General features: G+C 43.5%; 1 protein-coding gene across 2 annotated transcripts in view; it reads right to left on the reverse strand.

Annotated features, from left to right (window-relative positions):
- SGCD (sarcoglycan delta) overlaps positions 1-27,660 on the reverse strand; it is a 349,434-nt gene that overhangs the window by 36,912 nt on the left and 284,862 nt on the right. For both annotated transcript variants that reach the window (XM_055812889.1, XM_027778842.2), the window contains 3 exons: positions 22,404-22,491; positions 19,980-20,099; positions 4,745-4,817 (listed from right to left, as the gene is read on the reverse strand). In XM_055812889.1, the coding sequence (XP_055668864.1) occupies positions 4,745-4,817; positions 19,980-20,099; positions 22,404-22,491 (281 nt within the window). The remainder of the gene's footprint in view (positions 1-4,744; positions 4,818-19,979; positions 20,100-22,403; positions 22,492-27,660) is intronic.

Raw genomic sequence — 27,660 nt, forward strand, 5'->3', positions numbered from 1 at the left:
GTTCAGTATCACACACTAGTCTTTACAAATTATTTCCATTTCTTACCAATTACTTCCTCTTTCATACCATTCATTTTTTTGCATTTCATCTATTTTTTTGTTCCCTTAATCTTTATTAATGTAATGGGGTTTAGACAGAAACATTATTTGTGTTTGTACTTACTGAAAATGTCTCTGCTGCCTTGTGAAACACAGCTGAGAGAAACCTTAATTTGATAAGAATTATTGTTTTGCAAAATGAGTATTGTTACATTAGCTGAGCACTGTATTTAAATTGCTTTTTGTTACAATAGGTCTCACTTGGACTATTTGGATAGTTCAGTACCGTACACGGTAAGGTAAAATTGCACTAATAAAATCAAGCTGCTAGTACATTTCATCTGCCATTTGGTACTTTCAGTGCTTCATAATTAACTTTGGTCAAAAATTACCCCTTCAAGCCCAAGGGATTAATTCTCCCTTAACTATATTTGTGCAGTACAGGAAAAACAGTCATCCCTTGGTTTCCTGGCCTTGGATGAGCGGTTTACTGCATTTTTAACCCACAATAATTGTGGATGAATTCCAGGTGTGTGCTTGCCCCTTGCGGAGTGAATTTCATGCTGTCTGATTTCTTTTTATTTAACTCTGGGGACAGAAATGCCCTAAACCAGGTTTCCATGCTCTGGGTGCCCCTGCCCAGGATGCCCTGGACACCGGGGAGGTACTTGCGTAGCTCTGAGCCTCAGGACCAGGATGGATGCTCTAACACGGCACCCCTCCGGCGTACACCCTCCCAGCTCCCAGCACTTAGCAGCTGAACAATATCCTCCTGGTATTTTTTCTTATATTGGGATCACCCACTTTTTAATTCCCTCCCCTCTAACTATTTCCCTTTTCCCTTGCTCATTGGTTAGGCTAGACTTTATCCCTCACCTCGGAAGAGTGCTGATCTTGTGTTTGTCGGACAACTTCTGTTAGCCTCCTCGGCGTGTATTTGCCTTTTGAAAGAAGATAAATAGAGAAAGGCAGGTGATTCCTGCCAGTGTCAAGGAGAGGCTCTCGAGACAGGCTATTGACAAGCTACTTGGGTGCTACTAAAATAATCCCAGTGAGAAAAGGTCATCCTGAATTCAACTTATCTACACAGGCAATCACATTATCATATGTCAAAGACACTGACTTGCAACAAACAGAGCCAATGCAGATGAGTATAAATATTTCAAAGTCCAAACAAATCTCCCAAGCTCTCCTCCCAAACTTTTTTTTGGGATGATACTGAATGGCAATATTAAATGTTCCAAGAATTTGAAAATAATTTGAATTTGTTTGCTTCCCTTTTTACTGTTTTTGACCAGTTTAGAACCCAGTGAACAACTACCAAAACTTTCAAGAGTCTAAAAGTACTTTACATAAGTAAAACCATGGAAATGTTTACAGAAGCACACCAAATAGTCTTTCAATCATTGCTAGTTCTTAGGTCATTATTAAAGAATATTCTAGATCCCAAATAGGAAACATGAACCATTAACAACAGCCTGCACTAAACATAAACAAGACATTTAGGAGCTCTGGCATTCCTAGTACAATTGGTACTGAGTAGGATTGTTTTAGGATACGTGAGTCCGCAGCACGGGAGAGCACCTCCTGAGAAGACTCAGCAGCAAAGTCCAGACCTGGCTTAAAGAAGCACCAAACCAGTTCTCGCTGCCTTGTGATGGGCTTAGCACGCAAGGAGAAAGCTGTGGCCACATTGCCACCTGAATTTTCCCCATCTAAATCACTGCAGACAGAAGTGTTTTAAAAAGGGCACTCTGAAAAGAGGGCCACGCTTTTCTGTGACCACCTTGTAGAGCAGCCGGTTAATAATAAATGCATTAGGCTACATGAACTGAGGACCATTCGTCAGCTAAACGGGGACAGAAAGTCTGTTGAGAATGTGCGTGCTGTCGCTTGGAGCGTGTCAGTCTTTGTGACACATCGGCATGACTGAAGGCCTTTGGGAGATGGGAGGAAAAGCAAGCAAGAAAGAGAGATGATTGGCATGATAGCGCTGCTGCCTGCCTTGCGGGGGAAATCGGTCTGTCTGCTAAGGAGAGGAGGAAGGGAAAGAAGACATCAGATGGTCTGACTCCCAGTGGTGACAGGAGCAGTTGGACTCCTCTCTTTCTGACAGTGACAGCCACTGTCACCTTATTTTGAAGTGTCCTAATGAAAAAGCGGGAGTCAGTACGGTACTGAAAAGAGCAAACTAATGGTACCCATTTGGTCTAGAAAGGGTGATGGAGGTCGGTAGTGGCTGGCGACAGCCTACAGGAGCTGAATGTGCACTTTCCCACCCCGAGAACTTCAGCCAAAGGAGGAAAGAAAGTCTGCACTATTTATTATAGAAAAAGGTCTTTCAGAATCACGCCAGCTACTGAGTGCGTGTGTACAGCGCTGCTTCCCTAGCACTGCACGGCAGCTTGGGACCCACAGGCTGACACCTCATTCAGCCCCATTTCACTGCAGAATCCTTTTGAATAGGCCAAAAGGACACCTTACAAACATACTCTGCTATCAAAATAGGACGGTACCAAAAAATGTCCCCCCAGAGTAAGATTATTTTATCTATTAACTCTGTACTGCACCCAAAAGGCACCATTTTACCTAAGAAGCAGCCAGTGCTCCAACACGTGGAGAGAGAGATGGATGGTTCTTGGTTTGGGGAGGAAAAAGAGGATTTGCTCTTGGGAAACCTTGCTTTCTCTACACAGTGCTACCATTGCTTCTCTTCTTCTCAGGGCGATGGAAAAAACCATTTATTTTTGCCAAGATAAAATTTTCAGAAGCACACAAAATGTTTTGGGACCCCACGGGACTTTTTTTTTTTCCAAGGTAAATCCTATTGAGTGATTTCCCCTTAAGAAAAAAGAAAAAGAAGAAAACCCCACCAGATTTTTACAGGATTTTTTCCACCCAGTCCACTAATTTGAAAGGAAGTCAGTTATCTAACAGCCCTCTACATAAAACAAGTGAAATAACAACATGAATTTAAAGCAGATCAAACATACTGAACCAACCCCTTGCATGGATATTGCCATTAACTCATTTCAATTTCATTTAGCTTAATTCTCTTCAGAACAGACGCATACTCAATCAGATTAAGGCCATTTTAATTCACATTTGTCCCCTCTAATATGACAACCTACACTTATTTGGATTAAATTCCCTTCCCATGTTTAGAAAAGTCCTAAGTAACCACACACACGGACCTACGTCTTGCATCTCTTTTGCGCTGCTGAAAATGGGACCTGGTTTTGTAAGTTACTTAGATGCTATTGGATATTTTAACCATTATCTTGCCTTTTTTTGTTTCGTCCCTCCCTCCCCCTCAAAAAAAAAAAAAAGTCAGTAAATATGGGCTGTGTCAGAAAGCCTGTGTCACCTGAACCTCACCTACAAACCCACCCACCCGCTGCTTCATTTGCCTGGAGAAACAGAGGGTACCTGTGCTGCGCATCACTGCTCCCTGCCCTCCTGGGGCTTCTCCCACCACTGCAGACCCCAGCGCTGCCCTGGCAGCTGCATGTCAGGCTGAGCAAAGACCCTCTTTGTTTAAAGGACGTATACCGAGGTTGGGAAAACCGTAAGGCAGGGTTAAAGTCACTGCATGGAGGAAGAGAACAGGCTTCTATAACAAACTGAATCAGACCACCACTGCACTGGTTGCCTGACATACGGTCCCCGGAGTGCAAAATGGGAACAATTAAGAGTGTTTACAGAGAGAAACAGAAAGATCTAGACAGACCCAAGGGAAGGTAGCCAGGATATTCTTTATCTTCCACGGTGATCTAGCTGGGCTATAACTATCCCCCGTATCAGAGTACAGAGAGTTAATGAGAGGTCCTCTCCCATCTTGGTGCACCTGCAGTAAATTTGCAGCGCTCCTGCACAGCTTCAGCTGCCTGAAGATTGCTTCAGCCCCAGCAGTTTCCAGGAATGGAAAGTCTGCAACCCAAGACCTAAGGACAAGATGTCCTTCTGGAGATTTTTTCCCAGCTTTTTTTCTCACTCTCTCTTTTCCTAAGGACCAACAATTAAAGCACTGATGGCAAACCCCTTCAGCGTTCTTGGTCAGAAGATATCAGAACATTCAGTCAATAATTTATTAGGCCACATGATAAGGCTCTTTTCAGAGACTACTCATCCAAATTAACCTGTAGCGGCACACTTTTTTTTTTTTAAAATAAATATAATGCCCAGCATTAGCTTGAGGGCAAAGCTGGTTCTCAGGAGCTGTGCTGTTTATACCCTCCTGATGTACTGCTGTCAGTAAGCAGCATCTCTGCGCCTGTCAGCAGCTACATGCACGCGCAGCTAGACCCTGTTGTAGGTCAGGGCGGGTTTGCATTTCTGCAAGACAGGTAATGCTGGAGAGCATTATCCTTTTGCCTGCTGCTACTCCCTGTGATTCAGCACAGACTTCAGTATCTCCCTGCACAATCAGGAAGATATTTCTTTTTTTTTTTTTCAAATGCTAAGCCCAGGGTACACAGAGCATGTTACAGAGGAGAAACGATGCTCTCATTACCCATGATTGCCTTTAGCTTGGTCATATTATATGTAAACACGGCAGTCCCTTCTCTTCCAAGGCATCCTCTTGGTGATGCCTTCCGAAGTGAATCCCCAAGCTTTTATGCAAAAGCAAAACTGATGCCCAGCAGCACACACAAATCCGACAAGGCTCCACTGAGTTACCGTTAAACCATATTCCAAAGTTTACCTTAGTTCCTTGAAGGGGTCTGCCCTGACATTGGGAGTTTCTATAGATTTAGGGAACACTGTGCCTTCTGCTCCTGAAATCACAAAACAAAACAGAAGACAAATTGTAAACATTATAAGCTGTTATCAGGGGAGTGATTGTCAAATCATACCTAGGTGCAATTTAACCCATTGCCTGACTCCATTTCTTTCTTGCACACATCCCTTCTGTCCCCAGGAAAAGCCAGACCTTGATCATCTGAAATCGGTTGCTTTGATTACAACTGGGATTTGCCTGTAAATGGCACTTCTGGCTGTAAAAACAGCTGCTTGCACCCTGACTGTGGGAACCTTGTCGACCCAACTGATGCAGGGAGCTTGGAAAAGATACCCCCATGGCCACCAGGCATCTAATCCAGCTATGTCCCTCAGTAATGAACCTGGATGCATGTCATGGCGCTTTTTTTTTTCTTTTTCTTTTTTTTTTTTTTTTTTTCTTCTGGGCTCTGAGAGATACTCAAAGGAGAAACCCAAATTTTGGCTCGACCACTGCAAACGTCTTGCTGGTCAGGCTGTGCTCCCACCTGGGGAAAAGGAGGGAGGTGTCCACCAGATGAAATGCAGCACAAGCAGGCAGCAGACCCTGCCCTAGTCCCAGACCAGCCACCAGTTTGAGGTGTGACCCAGAAGTCATTTAACTTCTGCTCATTTTCCCCTGCTCTTAGAGATGGTGGGGAAGGCAGCACCATCCCCATTTGGTGACTGTTTTCAGATCGCCAGCTGTAAACTGCTAGGTAATACAAACAGCCTTCCTAAGTTTCAGGCCACCGCAGTCCTCTTCTGTGGCCACCTGCACAGCCCAGGCTGGGCCACTTCACCCGGCCATCCCTGCACTATTTGGTCCATATTTATGCCTAAGCCACACTGTGTCTCTCTAGAAGACTTGCTCTCCCCATATCACTGTTTCAAGCCAAAGGCAGCCTGTGCTATCCTCTGGTAAGCCTTTCCAGTATTTATTCTAATTAAAAAATCTTAATCTAATCTGAATTGGTCTCACTTCAGCTTTCAGCCACTAAATCTTCTCGTGTCCTCACGTGTCAGCCAATTTGCCCTGCATGAGCAGACTCTCCACCTTCTGCAGATAGTTACCAGCAGTGATCCAACGACCTCAACCTTTTCTGATTCTCTGAATAGCTCAGGCTTTCTGAATCATTCACTGTGAAGCAGATTTTCTGGATTTCTCATTGCTCTTTTCTGAACCCATTCCACTTTTAAAATACCCTGTTGGGACACAGGTGTCCCCAAGTGCTGTCACTGGCGCTCTATGCTGCAGAACATCATATTCTCGCTCCCATTGAAATTTCCAATTAAAACACAGTTAAGAACGACACTAACTGCCTTACACACAGCAGAGCACTCAAAATTAACGTTCATGTTCTCTAATATATAGCTGCCTACCCAGTGAGCAAGTATGACCTCTATTCTTAAATTTAGACATGTGGTCTTGCGTTCAGATACCCTGTGAATGATTAGTCATTCATTACCTGTAGTCATCACAGCAATTTCAGTGCCAGCATGCAAACAGCACCAGTGGCAGTTTTTTATTTCCTTTGGTTTTTCTTTTATACTGCTATTGGTGCAAACTACAGATCCTGATGACACCTTTCACATATTCTGTTTGAGATCTCTCTTAACACGTGCTATTATAATTGTTATCTCTGTGCAGTCTGGAAGTCACCACTACAGAATAAGAAAAGCTTCTGAGATGATGTAAAACATGTTAATGCAACATCCTTCTCTAACTTCTGCTACAACTGAGAAACACCTGTGGCTTCAATAAGACTGCACTTTCTTTGCACTGAAATAAATTAACCAAGCCATCCCACTGTGTTAAAGAAAAAAATCAGAATGAAAACAAGCGCTCTAACCTTTGTCAAAAAACGCACCTCCTTTTTAACCTAGAGAAAAACAAAGTAATCTCAAAGATGATAAAAGCAGTCTAAAGTTTGAGGGCTTATACTTGAGAATTCAAATTGATCCTATGGCATTAATACAGATATTTAGCTCTTAACTTTATTATAAGCCTTCATCGTTACCAGTTGTCAAAAGCAGCTGTAACTTGCCAGTCATGAAGGTTATTATCACCAGATCTGTCCTCTCTCAACAGTTTGCAAATGATTTAAGTCTCTGCTTATCCACACAATTGCCTTGGCTATCAGCTTTGCAATGAAACTTAGCAAAAGACGCAGCCTGCACGTATCTGTGTAACAGAACAATGACTTTGCAGCAGAGGAAGATGAGGAAGCGGAGCTGGAGAGGTGCACACAGACAGTCTTGTACCCTTTCCACCTGTATTGTTTAAATGGTGACTTTACGCTGGTAGTTCTAATCCATTTTTACACACTTGATCAGCTACTTAAGTTATGCAAACCCCAAAATAACCATCTGCACATAACCAGAAATGTCTGCAGGATAAGGAGAAACTTTAGCATATTTCTAACGACTTGAGTTTTGTAGGCTTTCATTATTTAATTTAAATGCAGCAACCATCTTTGGAAACAAAGGCAGAGAAGACTCCAATGCAGCCATTTCAGGAAGGCTGAAAACAAAATAGGCTGCTGTTCTTTCCTTCACCTCCTTGATTTCCTTTCCCTACACACAGTTCTTAAACCTTCTTTTCCTGTCGCCTTCATTCCCAGATCCACGAAAGAGTCCCTTATGCACTAGGAACAGGAATGAGATTACCAAATCCTTCTTCTTCTCTCCTTTGATACAAGTTAGAAGTGAACGCTACTTGCCTTGATAAGGCTTCCTGCCTTGACAATATCGTTTCTTATGATTCTGTTTTAAGGACACAAAATCTCCCAAAGGGCCACCTGTCCCTGTCACTGAGTAGGACGTCAGCCACGAGGGGCTGCCGAGGGACCGGGACTGAGACATCCCTCCCTTGACTCTGGCTGTCAGCAGCTGAGGGACTCCTTGAGCTGGCAGTGCCACCCAGCCACCGGAGAGACACTGATAAGCTTTCCTCGCCTCACCTAATTATCATTTTAAGTGTCCCCATCTCTGTGTCAGGGGGCTCACAGATGAACAAAATACTCCGGAGGAGTTCTTCCTTTGGTTTCAACCTGATGATTTCACTGGATGCTTCTTCTGACTTGGACTGTGAAAACCAGTAAATAGCCATCCCCTTCTTTCTGTGTTACTGGAAATTTTAGAGACTTGGAATGTGCCCGCTCCCACCAGTCCTCTCCTCTACGTGGAAGGGTGTAGGTCTCTGCCGGGGGGAGCGGCAGCTCCTGCAGTGCCTCCCAAGGGAAACAACAGCTTTGGACAAATGCAACTGGACATTTGTGTCAAGGTCTGGCTCTTGGCCACTCTGGAAGTCCCCAGCCAGGCTGTGATAGCATCCATGTTTGGCAAAAGAACAAGGGAAGTTTGAGGGAAATGTGCTGTTGACACTGAACTGGGCTATTCTGGCCCTGCAGAGGAGAACTGGGATGTCATGGAGAAACAAATATTTGACCTCAGGGAATGGAAGAAGAGAGAGAGGATGAAATTATAAAATATAAAGTCCAAGGTCACGTGCTTAGAAAAGTAGTAAAAATTTCTTCTCTGTGTCGGATGCTTCCAGGACAGAAACGCCCCTGGACAAAGCTTGAGTGCCACTCATGATTCATGGCAGTGGGACAGGGCCAAAAGGAAGGCAAATGTGACGTTAAACTGAAAGGCAAGAGGCAAGTCTAACAGGAACATGGAAAAAAAAAATCACATTATTTTAAGAACCATCAAGGAATCCTTGAACTATTATGTAGCCCCCAGCTCATCCTCAGCGAGGAAAGTGTACAGAGAGGAAACACTGCCATGACTGCACAAAGAGGAAAAGTCCATCCTACAAAAGAATACTGGAAGGACTTGGCTTTTTAGCTTAGCAGCATGATGGCTAAGGAAGGATACAAATGCTGTGTATAAATACATTAGGAGGATAAATAACATGAAGGAAAAAGAACTACTGGCTCTAGGCCTATGTTGGCATGACAGCAAGCGGCAATAAACTGGCCCCAAATATATTTGGGAAGAAAAGTAAGTGTTTTCTAGCCAAAAGAGAAGCAAAAATGGGAGCAGCTTTTCAGTTACTTGGGACAGACAATGTAACAGATTTGACAGATTCATGACTATAAGATGTGGCGTTTCAAAAACAGGAGACAAGATCTGCAGGACCAGAAAGTGCCTGCTAGTCTTGCACTCCCCTAGTCTTATTTTCACTGTCCTCTGAGGAATGATGGGTTCTGGCAAATGATATTGATATACAGCTCTAAGAGTTCAAGAATTCGCTGTTACAATCCCCCTTCTCAATCAAAGCTGCTATATCCCCCTTCTCGCTTTACTGAGTATGAAGGAAACTTAAATTAAATTTATTATTGTACAACACAGCTTCTGCTTCCCCAATTACCTGTTATTAAAACATTTGCTATCTACCATGAAAAAAGGTTTAATACAAAATTTCTATTTTATTGCAAAGTACTGAAAATATTTTTTTTCCCATCTTACAAGACTCTCTGCTGCTGCTAAAGGTAACTTATCTGCAAACAGCCGAAGACAGTTGGGAGAAAACAATCATATAATTTGTATTTAAACATACTATACTGTACATCCCTAGGCGATACATTATTCCTTCTCACAGTATTATATCAGAGCGACTTCTATTAAAAGCCATACCTACTGATTCCCTCTTCTGACACCGTGTAATTTACCACCGATAAATGTTCATAAACAGTTTGACTGAAAAATCCATAAAGCCATTTCAGCTTTATTTTAAGTTCCATTTAATGTCCCTCAAAAATGATTTCATCAATGTGTTTCCATTAGCTGGTTCTCTGCCCAATAACTTAATTCCACACATCAGTCAGGAACTTATAAAGCATATGACAGGATCTACCTAAAATGTTTTGAATCACCATAAAGATTCACTCAGAGTGGGATTCCGTGCCCCCCCACCCCCTTCCAGTTTATAAGGTGTGGAAGCACAAATGTCAAAGACCCCAATATGTGTTCACTTCATGCAAGAACAAAAGCCAAGAGTCCTATGGCAAGGGAACATTTACAGGTCAACTTTGGGGTTTGGGGATCTTTTTTTCTTTTTTTTTTTGGTTTCTTTTTCTTCTTTAAGACTCAGAAGAAAGACTGCATGAGGACAGCTCTGCCAAGTAAGAGTTTGCGTTTTCTGTGGCACTAGTAGTTCCTTAGAAGCCTACTGCCACATCCAGGAGACAAGCCTGGTTGCCGTTTGGACCACTGCAAGTGAGTTGCTGGAGCAACACCCAGCTTCTAGACCTCCTCTCACCTCCCTCTTCCCATTCTGCACCTGCCACGGGAGCCTCCAGTGCCACTGGGCTGTTGGACCTCGTGAACAGCTCCAGCTCCTGCACAGGAAGGCACTGTCCATCCTCGCTGCAGAGCAACCTGTCCTCACCGCTTCCAACGTGGAAAGCAAGAAAACCAGCCAACGCACTGGGCTTCTGGCAATCACCTTGCTCTACAACGTGAATCCGAGACTTAGCATAAAACAAGGCGTTTTTAAATCCTGGTTTCACATTGAAACAAAGCAGAAGCATCATGTTCTGTGTGTGCATGTCGGTCTGCCAGTCTCCTGTTGAACAGTGCCTTCTGAAGCGTTCACCCTCTTCTTCCAAATGGGGAGCTGATTGATCAATCTCATGAGCTTTGTGAGAAAAGACCAAGAGATTACTAACACCCCACCAAGGCAAGGGCTCTGGCATGAGCTCAACGCTGGCTGGATGCCAGCAACTCCACAGGGGAGAGAGGAGTTACAAACGCCCCAAGAAGAGAGGAAACGGCAGCTGGAACGTGCATCTTCTTAACCAGTGACAAAGCCAGCCAGAGGAAAGTGGACATCAACAGCCCAGCACGCCCTGCTGCTTCTTGCTTTTCCTGCGTGCACCTGAGCTGCATGGAACTGTCCTGGCACCTTCCTTGGTGCAAAGGCAAGGGCCGTCCCTGCTCCCACTGCGCTCCAGCCACCGTGGCAAGGTACTGATCACTCTGCACAAAACTTGCTCGAGGCTTCTACTGCTATCAGCTGGATGGGAGAGAAGAAGAGCTCAAATGCAATGCAATGAGAGGTATTTTTAGACTAATGATTGATGCTCCTGCTGTCAAGGGTAGGTGGCAATCAGCTGAACAGCACTTGGGGGGGAACAGAACGTGAAAGAGAGAAATCAGGTTTCCGCTCAAGTGCAGATGCACCTAGTTAGTTATTCCCCACTTTCCTTTTTCTTTTCGTCCTAGACGACATATTTCTTTCCCACTCTTTGTTTTCTTTCAGTAATAATTCCAGACCCACAGTACACCTTTAGTGTTGTGTATCACTGGTTTATAATGAAATTGGAGTCTGAGAGCCCTGTGACAAACTTGGTGATTAAGCTGGCTTTAACAGTGTCTGCTCTTCAGCGCTTTGCCTTAATGTAGTACTGTGCAAATGAGGGGAGAAGGAGAAGGATTTGCTATGAGTTTTTTCTAGCTGAAGTCAAGAGGCAATGTGCAGCGTGCTGGTGATCTCCATAAACTACCTCTATTCCCACTGTTATTGATCAGGACACATTCAGCAATTTGTTAATGAAAACACCCATCTGAGAAGGTTCTCTCCTCTGCAGGTCTCATCAGGGTAATATGTGACAGGCTCCGAAAGGTGTCTGTGCAAACAGATGTCCAGGAAATAAATCCAATACAATACAGGTAGAAATGATTTGTGCCTGCTTCTTTTAATTCCTAGCTTTAAAAGCCTTATTCATCCTTAATTTATGTTTTTAAATGGATGAACATAGCAATTGCTGTTGCTCCCCTTGAATCCCATCAAATCTGAAATCAATAAGGGCTCCATTTCAGGGCCCAACAATAACAGCCTGGCTAGGTTAAGCCAGCACACTGAACAAAAGCCATAAAGCTTCATTCATGTTTCTTTCTAGGATACCATAAAAATAGTTCATTGCAAAGGTCTATCTATCTGCTTGCCTTCGTTGTCAAAGCATTGGGGAGTCGTTCTTTTAAGTGCAATCTATGTAATGAAATCACGTGCAGGTGATGATAATAAAAATGTAATATAATTTGTTTAGATGCTTTTCGATGTTGGTCTTGGCACTGTACGCACACAGGGAGTGAGTCAGCCCTTCGGCACTGGGCTGTGGTTGAGCAAGACCAGCCGGGAACTCCTTGTGACTCCAGCACTGCCAGCTCTGCTGGCTGGAGGAGAAGCAGTTATCTGACTCATTGTCCCAAGGCACAAATGGAGCTTGGTTTTAAGGTAGAAAACTTGCAAACAATAAGATGAACCACAAGCTCTAAGATGAGCATGTAGGTCATTAGTGATGGATGTGTCTGTGGACACACATCGACCTTCAACAGCCTAGCTTCAGTGGTTGAATATCTGAGAAAGGTAAGAACAGAAAAGAACAGAAGGGCTCCCATCCAAACTGAGAAAGACATACAAAGAAAGATTGCTGCAGCTTATGCTGACCTCTAGATATTTCCTTCTCGACTAGTTTTGGGGTCCCTCAACACTTTTTCTGCAGCTCAATGATAGCAATGTCATCACTGAATTCCTTTGAAGCTCTTCTTGGCATTCTGGTGCAAAGTTGCAAAGAAACTCAGGGAAGCACCTGAAGCAGGAATACACAGTGGAAATTCATCAAGTAGAATATTATGTGAGCTTCAAACGGATCAGGTTGTGAAGGCCGGGGAAGACACTTAGGAAATAAAACATAAATCTGCCACACTTTTAAACTTGATTTCAGTGTTTGGTAAGTATACGGTATGCTTCTTCCATAATCCTTGTGACATTTAATCAATATTAATCTGATGATGGATGATTCTTCTTTTTCCTTAAACAGCATTAAGACAACGCAATCTGAACACACATTTCAGCCTGGACTCGAAGCCTATAGACTTTACATAAATGTGATCCTTTTTGCCTGCAATGTACTCTGAAGTAAAAGCAAACACAAGGAAAACTTCTCAGTATATCTCCCTCCCGACACACATTGTCCTCTCCGACAAAAGACGTTTACAATCTGGGTAAGCGGATTTCAAAAAAGGAGGGCAATGTTAGTTGGATTTGCCATTAAAAAGGAATGGACAACAGTGTCCACATCTATTGTCCTCAAGGAAGCAAAGCAGCCAGAAATATTCACTCAACAATTGTAGGTTTGTTCAAGATCTGACCATTTTAATTTCTTCCCTTATAGAATGGGACAAAAACTTTATTTGGAAGAAAGCACCCAAAAATCCCATTCCAACCTCTGGGGGAAAAAACCCCATCCAATTTAATCAAATATTTTTTTTTAAATAGAGTTTTTAAATTCTTTGTCACTGCTGATTGCAGATTAAATAATTTTTGACACCTGACTTTTACATTGAAACAGCAATAACACAATCCCTAACTGAGAGCAAATTTCCTTGTGGCTTTAATCACTGACAAGAATCATGTTCTCCCCTCCTCCCCCTTAATTTTGCTAAAGATATTTTTTTTTCCCCAGCATCAAAGCTCTGCAGTGAGTGCAAAGAAATGTGATGAAACTCCGCTGCCATGACTGAAGGCTACAGACAGCGGAGGCTGTTCCCAGTCTTGCTAGTGCCAGTGCTAAAACCTGGTATCTTCATTTGCCAGCCTGTTTCCCTACTTTCCTTGGTTTATGCTCTGTCCTTTTACCGCAGCACCAATGACTACATGACAGCCTGGCAATTGCTGCAGGACTGCATTAGTGTTACCGCTTAATTACCTATAGGGAGTGCGTAGCGAATATTCGTAGCTGCTTCCTAAAGAAGTTCATACATCTCCAGCAAAAGGTGAAATGCCTGTCCCGGCCTCGTGAGCAGCGCCGTCGTGGCACGCTTTGCTCTTGCCGAGAACACAAAAGGGAGCTCTGGAGCAACTGCTACCTCTCGGTGCCGTTGAAGCAGCCTGAGCAAGGAGCTCATTTGCAATGGGATGAACTGGGAAAGACCTCTGACCCCAGGCTGATGGTACAGCGTGCTTTCCAGAAGCCCAGCGGGGTACCCCAGCACGGCACCACGGCCACGCTTCAGCAGCACCGAGCCATCCCGGAGTTACAGGCAGCTCCCTCTCCGCTGTCTTTGCAAAGGAAAAGTATCATCGTGGGAAAATATTTCAGTTGCTAAGTAATGAGTCTTGTAGCACCATTTCTCCTTTGAAAAACCTACTGACAGACCTGTAGTAAGGACACGTTTTTCAGGGAAAGGTATAAAACCCACAATAAAAAGATTCAAGCTTGGCATTTATCCTCAGGCGTAAAGTTGCAGCAGACTCAATGGTGAGGCCAGAAAGCTCCGTTTCCTCTCTGGATCAGGCCTGATTTCAACACTTGGCCACAGAAGTTGTTCCTTCTGCCACAAAGAAATCAGCAAAATGCCGTTTTGAAATCATAATGGCTGCTCTAAAGGGTCAAACAGGCATGTCCTGACCCATAAATAATTGCTTCTGAAGAACGGTGCACGCAACAAAAATGGGTTACAATTTCTGAAAGTTGTTAAATCTCTCAGTTACACTGTCCTCTGAAATGACTGGAACCAGTTGAATAGCATTCTGGATTATTTTAATGAAATGTAACTATTCTTGCACTCATTGAAGTTCCTCTGCTGCAAATATTGCAGCAAACACCAGTTAGAAAGGACAAGCCACACAGCTACTAAAATATTAATACTGAGAAGGGTGAGCAGAGTGCTTTAACCAAGCGGGCACTGCAGCCACAGTTCCTCAGGGTTCCTCCCAGATCACGCTAACACAAGGCTCCCTGAACACGCGTGTAGATGTGCAGCTTTAGGGCCAGCTGGGCCAGCTCACACAGACACACAGATCACCACATTCAGATGAAATTGTGTTCTCCTCCCGTCTAAGTGAAGGACGTTGCAAACCCTGCCATTGCAACTACACTGCAACATCCTTAACCCTGCCATGGGTACTGAAACCCAGCACCTTGTATCCTGCAAATACACAGCAGGTTATTCCCCCCAGTTCCCAACAACAGAAACCCCCAACCCAAACCCACCCGTATAAAAGCACTTTCTATGAGACAGTCACACAGAGACCGCACGGACTGTAAGCTTGGGCTGTGTTGCTTTTATCGCTGGTACTCCCCCACTGAAACCTCTGAGGTCCTTAATATACAGCTCATAAATAAAATGCTGGAAACGTGCCTTGGAATTAATTAATCCAAACTTATTAATGAATCTGTAATAACATTTCAACAGCTGACTCCTCTTTTCAGGTGCATTCCCAGGCACTTGGTGAGAAACTAGAACACAACCTGCTCCCAAACGAACGTTCCTGGAAGTCTAACCTGCAGTCAGCGTTTGCATGCTCCACGCAGTCCGTCACCCAGAGGGAATATGCTACAGTGGAAAAAAAGCTACAAGGCAGAAATACAGCTGATCATTTGAAGGGAGGGCATGCAAGGGGCTGGCGAGATCAAAGGTGCGTGTTAGCCAGCTGTGTTGTGGGGGAGGACTGCGATGCTGCACATCTTCTGCAGAGAAGCTCCTGCATCTTTATACGGGCAGATGAAAGGCATCCTACCCCACCCTAAATACAGCTATTTTAGTTATGGTTTGCCACAGTGAAAAGCTTTAGCTGAATTTTTATCATCAGATTACATTAGGAGAAAAGCTTAGGCTATGGTAGTATAAATGTCTAAGTGAGAGGCACATTTTCCAGGGACCCAGAGCGGGAGCAACCTGGGAGTACTCCCTGTATACTTGTATTACAGAAATGGTACCTTGTGGTTTTAGGATTAATCCCATCCTTATTGCAAAGCAAAATGGTAATCTTAAGAGCAGTTAAGAAAACCTGGTTGATTTGTAACGGGAGAGCGTCCAGCCCATGCAATCCCACCTCCCACGCAAACCTTCCTCCACCACTCAAACCCAGGGACTGCAAAAGCTTGTAAGCTGCAGGAACGCGTCTTTTGCATTTTTATCTCAGCTCACTGCAAAGCATGTGGATTCCCATCAATATTTAGTCTTAAAAAAAAAATAATGGTTAAATCCATCATAAATATTAAACACCAGAGTACGCTGGCAAGTTTCCCTGAACACAAACTTCAGAAAGTAATCTCCAAAAAAGATGTCAAGGCCCTTGGGAGAACTGACACTGGCATGTCATCAGATGTTGTCTTATAAGGCTAAATTAAGCATCTGACCAGAGTTTAATTTCTGTAAAAACTCATGGTAATTTAAATTGCTTTAGATTTAATTAAAAATGCTTTTTCTATAGAGATAATAATGTAACTCTGTTAATTAGTATCCAGTGGCATCTAGAGGGCATATTTAATAACTAATCTGGAGAATAAATAGAGCTAATTAACAGTCAGAATAATGCTTTATGATTGTCTTTTGTTTATAAATGCTCTAACGTTCAATATGCTATTAAGTGAAATTGGTAATGAGTATATATCAAAATTATTTTTTAATGCTCTTTTAACTAAAGAGTTTCTTTTGCACCATTCTTCAGGCGGGCTGAACGCATTTTGTTTCTGGAGGGGGGGAGGAGGGGGGAAGGCGAACCGCTGCATGACGCACCGCACGCAAATTCAATCAGGACTCATTCCTTCATCTCCCATAAGGCAGCCCATACGTGTTTATGAGCCCGGGGGGTGGGGTGGGGTGGGCATCCAGCCAGGCATTAGCTTGTGCCTATGTTGTGTCTGCCAAAGTGCACTGCTGGCCGTGGCAACGGGCAGCGCAGAAGGGTGTGCACGTCACCCCCCGCACCGCCACGGTGCCCTTCGGCGGGCAGAGAAGTGGCTGAGTTTGCTTTCAAAACCTAAGCCTTGCAAAACCAGGGCTGCAGGTCTGAGGAATGAGACCCGCTCCGAAGTTTGCTGCAGTATCTTTTAAAAGACCGTGAGCTGCTCAAATGCTCCAGAAGCGAAGCCTGTAAAAGAAAGGGGTGCTAACCACGAGAACGTGCTGCCACCCCGTGCCGCCACAAGGGTGGAGGAGATGGCTGGGCAACCGCAGGCACTGCAGAGGAGCTTGGAAAGAGAAGGACAGAATGGATTTGGCATCAGGCTCAGTTTCTGCATGACTTCTTGCAGGCAAACGCGAGCTCCTTCTGAGTCATCCGGACCGATGCAGCTGCTGAGCTCCCGGCCGGCTCTGAGCAAGGCAGAGGGAGCTTGTGCTTGTGTTTGCGAAAGGCTGCACGGCTGCCAGCAGAGCTGACCATGGCCAAAGGGCTCAGAGGGCTGCCCCTGTCCTCAAACACAAGTTCCCATTATCCTCCAATCTCTCCTATGACGATAGGTTTGGCTGGATTTGCTAAATCAAATAAAACCATCGAAGACCTCTAAGTTACATTGTGCATGAAAAGCAGAGGGGACCAACTCTGTCTTTCTGTGCCCTTTAACAGTTATAAATCAGAAATAACTCCCCAAAACACAACTAACATAAAAAGCACTTTCATTTGGTAATCTGCACTACCCATGCTGTGCAATTTTTTGAAGCACCATCAAATGCAGCACATGTCCTACTTGTATTTGTTTTTATCCACAATTCTGTTATTCTTCCCTTTTTTAATGCCTTACCAATGCTGAAAAACCCTTTAGCTACCCAGAGTAGAGTCCATTTCAAAACAGGAAAGCACCTCTTTTCTCAAGACAAAGCTTTAGCATTGTAGAACAAACTTTGAGAATCAGCTTTGAAGAGTGTACAAAGAAAAAAAACCTAATTATCATTAACAAGATTAAAAGCTAGCCACAAGCTCAGTAACTGCTGCTCTAACCTCTGCGAGACGACTTTCATGCCAGATTGCAGACACACACTTCTTTCTACAACAAGTACATGTTCAGCAATAACACGAACAAGTTAAGATTATTTACATAGCGTAGACAGGTGTCAGCAGACACATACCAACACCTGAGATCCCAAACACCAGAAAAATGATCAAAGGAATTTGTCTGTGTACTACAAGTTGGACTAGCCTCGAGTGCAGACAAAAACACTGGAAGAAATACGAACATACGGTATAGCACTTCCCAGCATGGCAAACAGCCATGGCAAACACTTTTGGAGATAAAATTAGATTGGGGAAGCAAAGCTGGAGAAAAATAAAGCCAAGCATGAACTCTGAAAGCATTTCAGCTCAAGGTCATAGGAATATTTGCGATTTAACATCACCAGTGGTATCATTCTACCTCTTCTTTGCTGATAGATCTGCATAAACCAAATAAACCCCGAGACACAGATGCAGGTAAAAATGAAAATGCACTACAGTGGTTAGCGGTATTTTTTATGCTGCTCATTCTGGAGCCTACAACGAGGCAGAAACTCAATATAACTATCAAAAATAATTCCTGCTTTCTCTGAAGAGTACAAAGTAAATAAAAAGCACCATTTTTGTACATAATCTGAAAAGGAGTACTTGCAACTTGTAAGGAAAAGATTCTGTATTTTTTTTTAAGAACCAGTGACATAAATCTCTCTCATTTTAAGATCTCCAAGAAAACAATTAAAAACTGTTACTTCCTGACTTCACCTGTCCTGCACAAAGACTGTATTAGGTCTGAAGAGTGCAGTGCAAAGGGAGATTCGCAGTACAATGCCGATTGTGAGAAACGTTCCCCAGCTCTGTAACACTGCAAGAATCTTGAATGGTCATTTTCAAGGTTTTAAGCTACAAAAGATACTGTTAGTTTTGTGAAGTGCAACACTTACTCTACAAAACTCACCAAGCTTTAAAATAGCTGCTGACTGAACTAGTCCAGTATGTAACAACAGCGACCTGCACAGAGCTACACCTGGTTGGTCTACAAACAGGCATCTTCTAGAGTAGCGTTACGCGCGGTAACCTAAAATGTTCAGGGTTGGATACAAAGTCCCATTCATGATGGTTAGACTTCAAGGCGTTTAAGCTCCTTTAGATTATACATAGTATACTAATAAAATGCTATGTAATATATAGAAATAATAATAATGATAATAACAACAACAACAACTATATATAATTTTAATCTCCTTCATTGATCTCTTTGTTTTTAGGAGCTTACTAGAGAAGTACGGAGCAATTTGGAGCAAACATCCATCCATGTCAAGCCATTAGAAAACTGTCAGTGCATCCACAGAGACCAGTGGCACCGTTCTGTGACTAACTGCCAGCAAACAGAGACCAGTGGCACCGTTCTGTGACTAACTGCCAGCAATACTGAGCTACCCAGCCTGGTCCTGCATGAAAACATTCACCAGCAAATCTCAGACTAACCAAAGAGCACGGATTGAACTGGAGAGCAAGAGAATTCAAGTTCCTAAGAGGTGATTTCATATAATTTATCAAATATATTTTTAAATTTCAGAATTACTATAACTGTTTCCTTTTTTTCTAATTGAAAAAAAAAAAAATCCAAAGAAACAACAAGCAACCCCCATGCCCAAACCCAAAGTGTATCTCCCCAATTTTTGTTAGGAAGTACCAATGCCAAGCCTAGCAGGCAGGACAGCTGGGGAGGCAGATCCTGCACAGGCAAAGGAGAGCTCAGGGTGCCCTGTCTGTCTCAAGGGGCAGACGAGGGAGTGGTGGCATCGGTGATGTCGACCTCCCGTGCACGGGACACTGAACCCTACCCACCACATAGCTGAAGACGGCTCAGAGATACACACTGTACTCCTGCACGCGGCTAACGAAAGATAGCCAATTTAAAGACCACCAAACTCTTCAGAGAATTAATGTGGGGTCCTAATCCCTGCTGACTTTCTCGCTGCATGTCTCCTCATCCCTGCTGACTTTCTCGCTGCATGTCTCCTCCTTGGCATTTGCTTTAGAATGAAGGAGAAGCTGGTGAAAGTGGTGCGATCAAAAGCATGAAGCCTAGAGGTTTCCCTACATACAGTGACTGCAGACATGGAAGCATCCTTAGAGCAATCCCTCACTGTCCTTCATCCCAGACCCAAGAGATAAAGTTGTTCTTCCTAAAGCTACTTCATTGAGCCAGACAAACCCCTTCCAGGGGAGTTCCTTCTGGAGGGAAATAACACATTGTGCAAGCTAAGAAACCCCTCAGATAGAAACTCCTGGCCGTTACCTGCTTGGGGAAGATTCAAAGCAGTAAAGAGAGTGCAAGGCTTTATCTCCAAAAGAAGCTTTCTGCAAGCATCAAGGAAAGTCAGGCAAAACTATACTAAAATTTGAAGAGGCGCATATTAAAACAGTGATTTAGTGCATAATCTTTTACCTAAAACTCTCAGTCTCTCTGCTCCAACCACCACTTCGTTGTCATCTGCAGAAAACAGCAATTTTCCAGAGAGGGTTTTCACCTCAAATTTTTGGCTGTGTGCTTCCACTGCTTGGGGACCTAGAGGGAAGAAGCACAATGTTTAAGTGAAAAGTATAAGAAAATCACACAGTAGCTTCATATGTTTAATAAACCCATCTGCTGAGATTGTCCTAACAGCTCTGCAGATACAATCAGCATCCCACACATCAAAAAGGGAGGTCTGTGCTTTTCAGAGTGCGACCTCTCATTAGAAAAGGCCACTGTTTTCTACCCAAATAACCACCTCAACTATTTCTACTTACAATTTTGTTAATGCTTATGTGTGTTATAAAATCACCGTTACACTTTGAATAGCCAGGAAATTTTTACAAAGAGATGGACCCACATGCGAATAGCAATGAACATGCCCAGCCATGCTTTCAGAGAATTGGTGCAGCTGTAAGAGGCATCAAGAGTTCCTGAGTCCATTTTGCTTGGACTGATGCTGCCATGTAAAATATTCCTGGGTTTCTCCCTGTTAAATATACCCGGATTAAAATGATAACGGTGTCATGCACAGTCCAATTAAAAAAAAACCAATAAACAACCCCAAAAGAAGACATCACCACAGGAGCAAACATCTTCCGTCATACCATTTCAAGCATGTGTAGGCCAAGACAAATGACAGTCTTCCACGTCTCAGAAAGTTTTTAGACGAGTCAGACTTTCTTTCATAGCTCTTATTTCAGTTCTGCTGCTTCTCCCGCAGGCTGCTGTGCATGGCAGCCCTGGAAAGCCTCTGGCAATGTGTTTTGTTGTGGAGCCTGATAAACATCAGCTGTCTGAATAGCAATTCTGTGCAGGTCTCTGGCTCAAAGGCTGCATAGCGCAGACCTCTCGGTTACCAACCTAAGCTAAACTTTGGACAAATCATGATCTAACAGCCCTGTACAACTCAGGCCAAGCCACAGCCTCCCAGGAATATGCTGCTACACAGGGCAGGTGATGGGACTTTGCATGGATTCTGGCCATCTTCATGACTAGCCTCATTTCTCCAAAGACAAGGGAAGGAAGACCTGAAAGCCAGTACTTTCTTGCAGGCAGTTCCACACTCCATCTATACCCGTTTCCCTGCACAAGTCATCTGTATTGGCGTCAGCGCGCACAGAATCATTGGCATGGTTTGCACTACAAAAAAGCGAAGCTATGCTGAGATGCCTGGAAACACTTAAAAAACTCTTGCAGGCATTCTGAGAGAATCCAGTAATTTAAGTTTGATTTGTATCTTGCTAATTAACTGCCTCCCTACTCATCACTGTAGCACAGACTACATGGGACCACATTGCTGCTCTGCTCTGAAACCAAAGCTGCTGCTGAATGCAGAAATGAGCTCAATAACCAGAACATCACACTGGGAGACATCACTGACTGCATCCTCCCAAGCTCTCCCGACAGGGAGGTGCTTGCGTGAACCAAATACCCTCTTGAAAAATATATGGAGAGCCAACAATCTCAACATGTTGATTCTGAACGTGAGAATCAGGGAGCTTGGGGTTGAATTTATTTCTTCCCTCCAGTCGGTTTTCACACACGCTGCTTAAATCATTGCTTACTGAAGCTGCATATTTAATTATTTAATACTGTGACTAGAGGCCAAGATGTTATATAAGCAAACCAAACAACCCAGCCTCATATAGAAACAACATGTTTATGGATTACTGGCTTTGCCACACAGCAATACTTCTCCCGGTCCCTAGATAAATCTCAATAAATGAATGTCTATCCTATATCATATATATATATATATATATATTATATTATCATATATAATGCATTAGGCTTTTCAACCCAAATTACACATGCATTCATTCAAATGCTGCTGTGCACTGGGGATTTATGAAACACCCATTCCCCATCAAACACATTCAGGCTTGGGAGCACGAGAGTGTTCTTCATCAGCATACGGGCACAGAGAGCTCTAAATTGCGGTGTCCCACCCCAGCCGCAGTTAATCTGCAGAGTTCCCAAGATCTCAGGCAAATCAAAAGTGGCTCAGGAAAAGCCTGTGCCTGTTACAATGGAAATGTCAGCCTGCATATGTTGTTCTTGACCCTGACATGGTTCAACTAACCTTTCTGTCTCTGGCTTGGCTTTCAAATGAAAACGATGGTCTGCTTCGTTATCAGAAAACACCAGCCAGCTGCCTCTCCAGCACGGCTTTCATGTCTCCAGCTTTGTTTCTACAAAGTGGAGCGAAGTTTCCATTTGTACTTCACAAGACACCTGGGCTCCCCTCCCGCGTGCTGTCTAAAGGCAGCACAGCATCTCACAACACACACACACACACACACACACACTTTCATCCCTCCTTAATTCTTCCACATAGCTTTCCCCCCTCCTTACCTGTTACAAGGCGAGTGAGGACTTTAGTCTTCTCATTGAGGATGTTCACCGTCACGTTCCTGGCAGACTGGAAGTACAGTGGGTTGCCCTGGAACAAGACCACGAGAGCAAGCACGTGAGGTGGGGATGGCTGCCCCAGACCAGCCTGCCTGAGACACCTGGAGCTCTGCCCAACGCTGCTGGGCTGCCGTCAATGGCCCAACGCTGGGCACCTGGCCGAGGTGCAGGCTGCCTTGCACTGTTTTTATTGTCCAGGATAAAACCAGAGTCCACACCCCTGTTTGGCCCAGTTAATGTCCCAGAGCCTGGCCCTGTTTTAGGGATAATTAGCTTTATTGGCAGTTTAAGCCAAGCAACCTGTTATTTTAAAATGTGCAGGTGACAGGGGACCTGACCTAAGCTTTCCGAAGGTCACGGTGCTTTGGGAGGGCGGCTGGCTGCAGCAGTGCGTTTCAGAGTCAAATCTGCAATACGGCACACAGCTTCAGATGGCTCCCCGGGGTGACCGTGTCTGCCTGCCACACAGCCGCGAGTCAGCCATGCCCAGGGGCTGTGAACGAGAAAAACTTACTGACATGTAGAAAGTGCCTTAGTTCTCAAAGCACTTATGAGCCATCTGGCACGTACCACCATCACATTCCAGACCGGGTTGTCAGCTTGGGACCAGACCCATCCCATTGGGTCTGGAGGTACACAAGACACGAAGTCTTCCCCATTCCCCACTTGACCACGTGGTTTTCTGCCCATTTTTCATTTTTATGCTTTAAATATACCTCTGAGAGAAGAGCTAGAGCAGATGTTAACACAGAGTAGCCACACAGCTACCTGGCAGCATCCATCTCAGGTATTTCTCCCGCAGAGCAAAGCCAAAGAAAACCCACTGAGAAAACCATCTGGCTCCTTCTGTGTGCAAACGCATCCAAGGCACCTGGGAACTCGTGTTTTCTACAGGCAGTTCCAGTCTACACAGTTGGTTTCTCGGGGGCTATTAGCCACCTACGGCACTAGCACAGGGTGACCCCAACTTAAATCAGCCAAAAATCTAATGTGCGAGGTGGAAATTCCCTGCCAGAATCTCTTCATAATGTCTAAAGCCGGCAGCTGATTAAATTAATCAACTGACTAAGCCACAGGACCAGTAGAGGGAATGGAATAGCAAGAGAATCAACAAGGAGTTGAAAATTTTATTCCCATGTGCTTCCTCAACCAGAGTCTTTCTCCGGTGCTTCAAAATCTTTCCATTGGGAATGAAAACTCAGGCTGAGCATAGAGGATCTTGTAGGTCAGACGTGTTCTCCTTGCCTCCTGAATTTGTAAGGAATGTAACTACTATTTGCAGAGATGCTATTTTTCTGGATAGGAGTAAGGCAGGAGGAGTAAGTTGTCTGCATACAAAACATAACAGGAGCACAGGGATGCACTCATGGAGCCCTGCGAGGGACTGGAGCTTCAAGGAACACTTCTAGTGATGGGAAAATGATTCCCAGCAGTATCTGCAGAAAAAACATCTCAGAAAGCTAAAACAAAACCAGCCCCACGTATGACCAAATATTCACAACAACTGCATTTGTGGCCTTAACTATCTGTGCTGCATGCACCCACAGGATCAGCCCTCCAGCAAAAAAGGGGGGAATGGGATTTATTCCATCAATTATAACTAGAGCATTAAAGCTATATTTGGACTATTTGTGACTAAATAAAAATAATAAAGAGAAAGAATTCCACTTAATCATTTCCAGACCTTGGACAAGTTTCAGAAGCTCTTGGTGTCTCATTCTCCTCACAGAGTAAATGAGAATAAATCATCCTTCTATACCTCTGTGATATGTTTGACATCTTAAGTAATATAGTATATGAAACTGACATACTATTAATAAATTAGAAGTAAGGAACAGTGGTAATGACTGCTAACGATTTTGCTCTTTTTGTTATTTTTTATTTGTGGTTTTCTAGAACCTAGAAATTGACGTTGATTACTATTCTATGGTCAACAGCACAGAAAAAAAGATGGCTTCACTTGAAAACCCACTTGCTCTAGTATCAATTCTCCACAGCCTTGATCAGGGACCTAATGTGAACACCCCCAGCGAGAGCAGTTTACTACTGCATTTTCATCACACGCTCACAGATGGAGGATATTTTGAAAAGCAGAGAGCTACAATCTGTATAATCTATAGTCATCGGTGAGATTATAATTGCTGTAAACATGCCATATGAAGCACAGGAAAGTCACAGTTTTGATTTGTGCTATTTGACTTCTGTTTATGGCCTTATGCAAGTAGCTAGAGTGCTTTGAGAAGGCCAGGAAACCTTCTGGTCCAAATTCAGGTAGGAAAAATCATTCAGTTCCCGTGGCTTTGAAACTCTGTCACTGATCTGTGTAACAGGAGACAGCACTGTACAAGTACTACAAGGTAAGCCAAGTGGTTAATGTAAGAAGTCACAGAAAAAGTTGCTCCGGAGTCTTACAAGACAAGCTAAGATCTAGTATCCACCTGCGAAACACTTAAAACACATCATCAGACTTTGCCACGCTTACCCCAGCATCGTCATCTCATTCACTGATTCAGAGCTCAGATTCATGCAGCCTTCAAAAAACTAAATTTCCCTAATGGAAGAGTTATGTTTTTATTGGTCTGCAGGGAAGGAACATTTCAAGCACTTAATGCAATGCCCACTCTCATTTCCATAATTCTTCTTCCATTAAGAAATGAAAAAGAGCTGAAAAAATTACTCCCCTTTGCTGAAAATTCTGCAGATTTCCTGTCCATCATCTTCTGTTTAAAAAGGTAACGACACAGACATCTTTTACACACTAACATTTAAAAGATGTGTCCTCTGTTGCAAGCTTGGTGATGATGCCAGCTTCCTTCAATCACACAGAAAAAAAATAATTAAAGCATTAAAAAAATTCTTAAAACAGTTAGGAATTATAACTGAAAAGATAAAACCTATCACTTCACTTACACTTTCACGTTATCATGACACAAAATTAAGCATGTGAGCAAGTGGAAATTTAGATCAATATGGCATCATCACTACAATAAAAATAATTATGTAATGAAGTAATATCCTCATAAAGTATCATAACACTCAATAGATCTAGAGTTAGCATATCAACATGCAATAAATAAGCACATCTAATTCTAACACTGTTAAGTATGCGATACACCACATTTCTGTAGTACAATATGCAACAATCCAGTTCCAAAACTTTCCATATAGGTAATAATAAAGAAATGAATATATTTTACTCTTGGGATTGATGCAAAGGAAATGGAAGTGAATGGAAAACTGGATTAAGTATTATTTTGCGTTCAGAAAAGTAGGGAAAATAATCTTTTTCTCTTTGTTTCCCTGTTTCTCTTCAAAAGGTTCAACCCAATTCTTCAGAGAAGTCCATTTGAGATAAAGTGCACTTGATATCACCCATCACACAAGAACCTAAGATATTTCAATGCCTGCATGCTATCTGATATACTGAGAAATCTCTCTCTCTGACAGTTTTTCTTCTTCCTTTCATCACAGACACGACAACAAGGTTTCCCCGCACCTCTTTTTGCAAGAGCAGATGCTGCTCCCAGCCCATGCGCTGCCAATGACTTGCTCTTTACATCCAGACTCGGCTGTTATGACTTCACTCTCTCTCCAATAACCCTCTTTTAAAGTGGGTTGTGTTAGCAGGGTCCCAGTTCACGTCCATCCTTAGCCACGCCATCGCACTGCACTGAACTACAGCCTTTGATTTAACTTGCTACCCTCCATTCCGACGCTGGTTTACATTATTGTCTCTTTCCAGTGGTTCCTTTGATCGTTTGGCTGGAGAAACTGAGGTAGAGACATTGATGGGAGTAGGATGCCTTATTTTTTTCCTTTCTGCTTGTTTTCCTGTTTGCTTCTGATTTATTTCAAGCATTTCCTTGCAGGACAACGGTGGAGGATCCCACCCTGCTCCGGGCTGCAGCTCCATGTCTGTGGGCGTGTGAGGCTGAGATCTTTTAAGGACTCTTTGGGCTTCCAGCCCACCATGGATCTACTATTCATCTCTGCAGGAAATCCTACACAGTAAATACAACACCCTGCCTCTTCCTTCATCCCCTCATTAGCAGACCCAACGGCTTAACAATGCAAACGTTTGTAGACACACAGAAGAATTTGCCACAGCTACTCAACATATTAAAACGTTGGACACAGGCTGTGGAAGGAATAATGTGAGAAGTGCAATACGTCAAACCACTATATCTTGTTTCCTCACAAAGCACCAGGTATCCAGTAAAACATGGAAGACTTTGCAAAAGGTATTGACTGATTGTTTGCAAGGTTAAACACATGGCAAGGCAAGCCCTAACAGCTCACTAGCTGTCTGTCTTCGACCCACTTGGGAAAAGATGCTAAAAACTCCTAGATCAGAGACTAAACCACAAAAACCCACTTTGACTGACAACCTTATTCTCCAGCTGAAGCAATCTCAACCACTGCTGTCTTTAAGGAAATACAATACTTTAACAGATGTTCTTAGACTGTTTTAGGGAATTATTAAAAATGTTCAGCAGTCCTTCTGGATTTTAACAGGCAATTTTAAAATGAAGCATCGCATCACAGTCAGTGTGTTTGTAATTTAGATGGTCAGAAGGAGTAGCTTTGATTTGATCTTGTGGATTCCAAGACGTTACACAGTAAGCACCAGGGAAGCTTGTGGAAATAATGGAAATGGTGAATTTCCTGCAGGCTTGACAAAGTAATGGGAAAAAAATAAAATATTCTACCATAATCCAGGCTGGCAAGGAGCAGTCTATGGAGAAGCCACGCAGAGCACCATTTTTGTGCTCAACTGTACCTCTCACTGACATTACCGAAAGCAAACACTGCTCTTTCCACAGCTGGACTGTCAGAGGGCAAAAGCTCATTTTCTGCAAAGCAAGCAGCCAGTCCACCACTGGCAACAGCTCTCCTTCACCTGGCCCACAGCCACAGGCAGCATGGTCACCTGCCTGCACCCTTGAGTGCCGTTCTAAGGAGCTCCTGACAGAGGGGAAGTATTCATGTGGGTTAGAACAAATATATTCCTTTCCTGAAGTCTAATCGGTCTTACTATGCTACCAGCTAAATGTGATAAGAGTAGTAACAGCAACGATACTCTCCCACACTGCCTTTTCCCTTGGTAGGGCCAACTCCAAGCTGCACAAGGTAAACGTTCCGTGGTTTTGTCTGTTTGGAGTGGCAAGCATTCACTGCCCGTTAGTAAGACAGAAAGTAG

This window comes from Falco peregrinus, chromosome 8, assembly GCF_023634155.1.
Source record: "Falco peregrinus isolate bFalPer1 chromosome 8, bFalPer1.pri, whole genome shotgun sequence".
Taxonomy (NCBI): Eukaryota; Metazoa; Chordata; class Aves; order Falconiformes; family Falconidae; genus Falco; species Falco peregrinus.